This window comes from Peromyscus leucopus, chromosome 8b (genome assembly GCF_004664715.2).
Source record: "Peromyscus leucopus breed LL Stock chromosome 8b, UCI_PerLeu_2.1, whole genome shotgun sequence".
Lineage (NCBI taxonomy): Eukaryota > Metazoa > Chordata > Mammalia > Rodentia > Cricetidae > Peromyscus > Peromyscus leucopus.
The window spans coordinates 96,421,098-96,427,395 of record NC_051086.1 but is presented as its reverse complement, the minus strand read 5'-3'; the positions used below and the strand labels follow the sequence as shown (position 1 = coordinate 96,427,395).

The window sequence follows — 6,298 nt, the reverse complement described above, 5'->3', positions numbered from 1 at the left end:
TCACCCCCCATCACCAGGAGATGGACACTTTATTGGGAGAGCTTTTTATTCTCTCGTTAAACCTGCCAAAGCGCAGAAGACAGAGAGCCAGGCAGAGAGAGAGAGAGAGAGAGAGAGAGAGAGAGAGAGAGAGAGAGAGAGAGAGAGAGAGAGAGAGAGAACAGAGACAGACACACACAAGGAAAGACAGAAGCACAGACACAGGCATGCATTCAGAGACAGAGACACAGAAAGACAGGAGCACGGACACAGAGATACACAGACAGAGACAGAACGAGAAGGAGAGAAGAGAAGAGGCGGAGCCGGACTCCGGGTCCCCTCTCCCCCTGCAATTTCTGCGGGGAGGATTTTATGAGCTTCTCTCCCCCAGGCCGCAGCCAATCAGCGCTTATGCTCGGGCCCCTGCGTCTCTTGCGTCAAGACGGCCCAGGCAGGCGAATGCAGGCGCCGTGCGAGCTGGGAGCGATTTAAAACGCTTAAGATTCCCCTGGCCTGGGTGGGGAGAGCGAGCTGGGTGCCCCCTAGAACCCCCACCTTCGGCTCCCCATGAGCGGATCATCGGCCCCATGGAGCCCGGCAATTATGCCACCTTGGACGGAGCCAAAGATATCGAAGGCTTGCTGGGAGCCGGAGGGGGTCGGAATCTAGTCCCCCACTCCCCACTGGCTAACCATCCTGCGGCGCCAACGCTGATGCCGACTGTCAATTATGCGCCCCTGGATCTGCCAGGCTCTGCGGAGCCACCAAAGCAGTGCCACCCTTGTCCTGGGGTGCCCCAGGGGGCATCTCCAGCTCCTGTGCCTTATGGCTACTTTGGAGGCGGGTACTACTCTTGCCGAGTGTCCAGGAGCTCACTGAAACCCTGTGCCCAGACCGCCACCCTGGCCACCTACCCTTCGGAAACTCCTGCGCCCGGGGAGGAGTACACCAGTCGTCCCACCGAGTTTGCCTTCTATCCGGGCTACCCGGGACCTTACCAGCCTATGGCCAGTTACCTGGATGTGTCCGTGGTGCAGACCCTGGGAGCCCCCGGGGAGCCTCGCCACGACTCTCTGCTTCCTGTGGACAGTTACCAGCCGTGGGCCCTGGCCGGTGGCTGGAACAGCCAGATGTGTTGCCAAGGTGAACAGAACCCACCGGGTCCCTTCTGGAAAGCGGCATTTGCAGGTAACTCCTACTGTGGCTCCCCTTGGCTCTGAGCATGGGCTATGCCGGCACTTGCTTGGAAGGAGGTTAGAGGAGAAGGAGGGAGACTTGGGACTGGTGAGGAGGAGCCTGGGGCTCCTTGGTTGCTCATTAGAACTTGGAAGGAGGGTCCAGGCAGCTAGAGGGCCTGGATGGAGGTCTCAGAGGGTCAGAATGAGGGGCTTCAGCAGGGCGCTAGCTGCATCTCCCCTCTTCTCTTATCCCTTAGGCTCTAGGAGCAGCCTTTCAATATGTCGGGAGAACCTTGGACCTCTGCTGTTGACTGGGGCCTGAGTGTCCCAGCACAACCTCAGTCTAATTCTACACAAAGGCCAAATGACATAATTTAGTGGTTTTGAGGGTGGCGATGAACGGTGGGTGGGATGGGGCTCTTGGGTGTTTCTTAGAGAATACAGCCACTTGCTTTCTTAGATGAGGTTTCAATTTCGAAAGGAAAATTTAGGTTTTCTTTGGCTGGGTGGTGTATTGAAGGGTGTGTTTTGGGAGTGTGTGGTGTGTGTGTGTGTGTGTGTGTGTGTGTGTGTGTGTGTGTGTGTGTGTTGAATGGGGGACATAAACCTGTTTTCTCCTGTACATAATTTGCCAATGAAATCAGTAGGAGTGGCTGAGTTCTGAAAATGCATGAGACTGGACTGTGTGATTGTGGACAAAACCCTGACAGGGTGGGTGTGTTTGCAGAGTCCCGATGTGAGGTCAGGGATGGTGAGGATGGCCAACAGAGGCTGAGTGAGTGGCGACCCCAGAATCAGGCAGAATCCAGCAGTATCCCTGTGTGCTTTGGGGGCGCAGAGCCCACGCATAGGATGATCAGGAAGCGCCTGCAGGATGACGTAGCCCTGAGGCTTGCAGGGCCTGGGTCGGCTTGGTTTTGCACTAGAGAGGGGATTGATTGAGCATGCCTTTCCCTCCTTCCTTTTCGCACCACGCAGAGCCCAACACCCAGCACCCTCCTGACGGCTGTGCCTTCCGCCGCGGCCGCAAAAAACGCATTCCCTATAGCAAGGGGCAGTTGCGGGAGCTGGAGCGGGAGTACGCCGCCAACAAGTTCATCACCAAGGACAAGAGGCGCAAGATCTCGGCAGTCACCAGCCTCTCTGAACGCCAGATTACCATCTGGTTTCAGAACCGCCGGGTCAAGGAGAAAAAGGTTCTCGCCAAGGTCAAGACCAGCGCTACCCCGTGAACGCCAGAGGGGGTGGGCAGGGGAAGAGGGATTGTCCTGGAGAAACTGGGAGCCTGCCAGGGCCGGGACTGGCAGAGGACTCGGCTGAGGGACCCCCAGAGATGACACCTTCAGCAGGCTACTGAGTTATGGACTGTTCCTCAGGGGCCACCCTGCATGCATGTGTCAGGAGCGTGAGGCCTGAAATGACAGTCCACTCCACCCGGGTTCCAGAGAACCTGTGTCAGTCATAATCATTCATCCTAACGGCAATGATAATCTCATAACCAGCACTAGTTGCCATGATAATTAGTTTCATATTTTCTATCTAGAGCTCTGTAGAGCGCTTAGAACCCGCTTTCATGAGTTGAGCTGATTGTGAATAAATGTGGAAGAAGATCTTTTTGTAGAACAGTTTCCTCTCAACCCCCTTTCTGTGTGCACCAGCCACCATTCCAGTGGCTGGGGAGGGGGGAAGAAGGGGATGGGGGGCAAAGGTAGATTCACCCTTCTAAGGTGTACATGCGATGTGCACTTGGCGTTTTTTTTCTGAGATGACAGCTGTGCAGGGCAGACCATGTTAATAATGGATGCATCTCCCTCCTCCCTACCCACCTCTTCCTTTGGTCTCATATTCCCTGCCTGCCTCCTAGGCTGTATCCAGTGGGAAGCCCTGTCTCAAATGCTGAGATTTTGCAGTTATGTGAAAATGAGACCAGTAGCCTGGTTGGGTCAGAGCCACCAGAACTGAATTAAAAGAGAGGACTTGGCAGGACAGTTAATTCCCTGGGTACTCTCTCAAACTCCACTTCTCTTGAAAAATGAGAGATCTGAGCTCTCCTGGTGGGCCTGACTCCACCAGGATTTGTTGGGCATTTAGGAACCACATGCAATAGTCAGTCACACGTGGTGGTTGTGAGGGCTCCTTTCAGGCCCAGTGGTTACAGGGAAGGGCACTGTCCCACCCTATTTTCGGGCCTTTTAAAAACACACTAGAATATGGGACAAGAAAGGAAACCAGCAAAGAATGGATGGCCCCTTCCCCACCTTTCCTTACCTTTCCTAATGCTGGAGGAACTTCTCTGCCCTAGGCCTGGAAGAAGGGGAAGACTTTAAATTTTTTTTTTTTTTTTTTTTTTTTTTTTTTTTTTTTTTTTTTTTTTTTTTTAGTTTTATGTAGAAGGAGAGCACCTGGAGGAAGTGAAGAGACCCAGGATCAGGGTGGAGGGACTCTGGACACCCAGGCCTCTTTGCCTTTTCACTGCCTGGCTCTGGGGTCCCTGAACACAAAGTGCCCAAGGGCACCAATGACCAGGACATAATACAAAACCCTGGAAAGCCCGGAGGAGAGTGGTTATTTGCAGAAGATAGACACACAGAGGGTCTCTTTCCTGATGTACTTGGACCCACTATGGCGGGGTGTAGAACTAAACAGGGACCCTGCTCAGCAGAGCCAGCGAGGTTACCTCGGTCACTAACCCTTGGGCTGAGTGGAGGTGATCTGTAATCCAGCACCTTTCCTGAAGGCCTGAGAGGCTGCTGGATGGATGCGGCTGCATTGAGTTGAGTAGCTATCGAGTAGTGGGTAGTGGCCAGTGTCTTCATGGGCTTTTCCTTCCCCCAAAAGGGTTTATGGTTCTCCAAGAAACCAGGGGTGAGCCTCTGCAGCCAAGGGAATCCAGTGCATCCTCCTGTGGTCTGGTGGGATTCCAGACCTGGCTCCTCTCCCAGGAAAGAATGAGGGGGAAGCTGCTCAGATTCTTCTAACATGTTTACCAAGAAGAAGCCAGGAGTTAGGCATGGTGATACAAGACTCTAAGTCCAGCCGTGGGATGCTGAGGCAGGGGGATTGCAGAAAGTTGGAGATGAAGCCATCTGGGCAGAGTGAGTTCCAGCCCAGTCTGAGCTACATCAAACCATGTTTTCTTTTTATTATTATTTTTAGTTTAAAAAGTCAAGATTGGGGAAAAGGAGGGAGAGAGATACCACCCCTGCTTCTTGGAGGACAGAATACATGTGCCCCTCAGAGTTGTAAGGAGACATCCGTTGTGATGGAAATTTCTTTCCATTCCCGCCATGGTCCAGTCTAAACCCCCAGGTTAGGTTATGAACTCTGCTCAGATTACTCTCTGCCTTCCACATTCCTCACTAGAAGGATAGCTTTTTTTCCCCCTCAAGACAAGGTTTCTCTTAGCTCTGGCTGCCCTGGATCTGGCTCTGTAGACAAAGCTGGCCTCGAACTCACAGAGATCAGCCTGCCTCCGGAGTGCTGCCTGGCTGGGATAGCTTTTGGAATTATAGGTTCTTAACTCCTTTTGTAATGTTATTCAAACCTGACCAAAGTGGGCAAACCCTTCCCTGGCCAACTTCAGAAAGGGGTGTGAGGCTTCAGCGCAGATGGGAATGTAGGAAGTGTGCCGGGGCGCTGAGGTATGTGACCCCCACTTAGGCCGCCGTCTCAATGAACAGACGGGTCAAGGGCCGGTGAAGGTTCTGGACTCCTGGGCTCTAACTTCACCCTTCTGCTCTAAGGGGCTTAAAATTTCAGAGCTCCTTTACTTTTCGTTGGTACTAATTTCAGAGCAGACAAAAGATTTGGGGGTTTTAAGAGATTTATTCCGCCACCAACATGATTGAACTATTAAGAAGACAAGCGCTCCCCCTTCCGGTAGACATTTGCCATTTCAGGAAACCGGCCGCCCGCCCGAGGCTTTCATTCTCCAGCCCCCTTCTCACCCCCCAGCTTCCGGCTTGCAACAACAGCCTGGGACCTCTGGCCCCCTGGGTTTGAAGGTTCTAGGTCTGTGAAAGTTTCAGGACTCGAAGGCGCCCGGAATTCCAGAAGATGTGTAGGTCTAGCCTCGGATGTGCCCCGGAGGAGGACAGGAAGGGCGAAGAAGAAGCAAGGCCGTGAGCGCATTCCACCTTTCCGTCCATCTCTTGGTTACGTGGAAATAATAAATTTATCCTCCAAACATCACCGCTGGCGGCGGGTTTCCTACTTCTTTTTTCCTTACTTGTCTGGAACCTATGCAAGACACACTTAATTTCATTTTTTTTATTAAGTCATTTTAGGGAACCCTTTGTCAACTGTATTTTACAAAGTGAATTCTTCCCAACCACCACCGACCCGACCACATCGACACCGCTCAGCTGTTTATGTGTAACATACAACAAAATGCCTGTGTCTACCCTGACCCACCTGCCGCTGTTCCCTTTTCAGTAAGAAATTCTTGAAGCAACAAAAGATACAAGGGATTTTGTTTCTTCCTGAAAACACGGAGGAAAAATGTGTGACCACAACTTCAGACTACAGGATCAAAGGGCAAACAAATTGCCCGGGGCACACACACATTTATAAATCCCGAGAATAACTTTTTATTATTAAAAGGGAGCCTTTTCATCAACAAGGTGAAATTTTACTCCGAGCAGCTCTGTGTACCCTTCCCTCCTCTCCCACCCGTATTACTTCCTCCGGCTTAGAGTTTCAGCCAGCCACGAAACTGGATCCGAATGTAGCTTCTTCGTCTACACCGTCCCCGGCACGATTATCACTTTTAACTACTAAGCAGGTGGATTAGATTAGGCCTCTAGAGATCCAATGAGGGGAGAGTGGAAAGTGTATAGACAGGATTTCCGGAAGCTCTTTTGAATCTAGGTCCCAACCCCAGCAAAGCGGAGGATGACCCCCAGGCTCCCAAGTTCCGGCCTTTTACTCCTGCTGGCAAGCACTTCCGGGGGTTGGGGAGGTGGGAGAACCCTGGTAGGATTGCTGTGGAATGAAAATTTATTTTACCTCTCCTCCACATTCTACTACTGGGGTTTGCTCAAAGGCAGCCCCCACAAGCAAGCTCCCCCCATGCATCTCGGAAGGGTTGCTGGCTCCCCTCCCCCAGCGCAGAGCGGGTTCCCCGCTCCCCTCCTCCCCTT

At 52.4% G+C, this 6,298-nt stretch overlaps 1 protein-coding gene across 1 annotated transcript; it reads left to right on the top strand.

Annotated features, from left to right (window-relative positions):
* The first annotated feature begins 445 nt into the window (after window positions 1-445).
* On the top strand, window positions 446-2,665 carry Hoxb13 (homeobox B13). The gene is made up of 2 exons (XM_028869117.2): window positions 446-1,167; window positions 2,136-2,665. The coding sequence occupies exons 1-2, from the start codon at window positions 567-569 to the stop codon at window positions 2,387-2,389; spliced, it is 855 nt and encodes a 284-aa protein (XP_028724950.1). The 5' UTR covers window positions 446-566; the 3' UTR covers window positions 2,390-2,665.
* The last annotated feature ends 3,633 nt before the right edge of the window (window positions 2,666-6,298 follow it).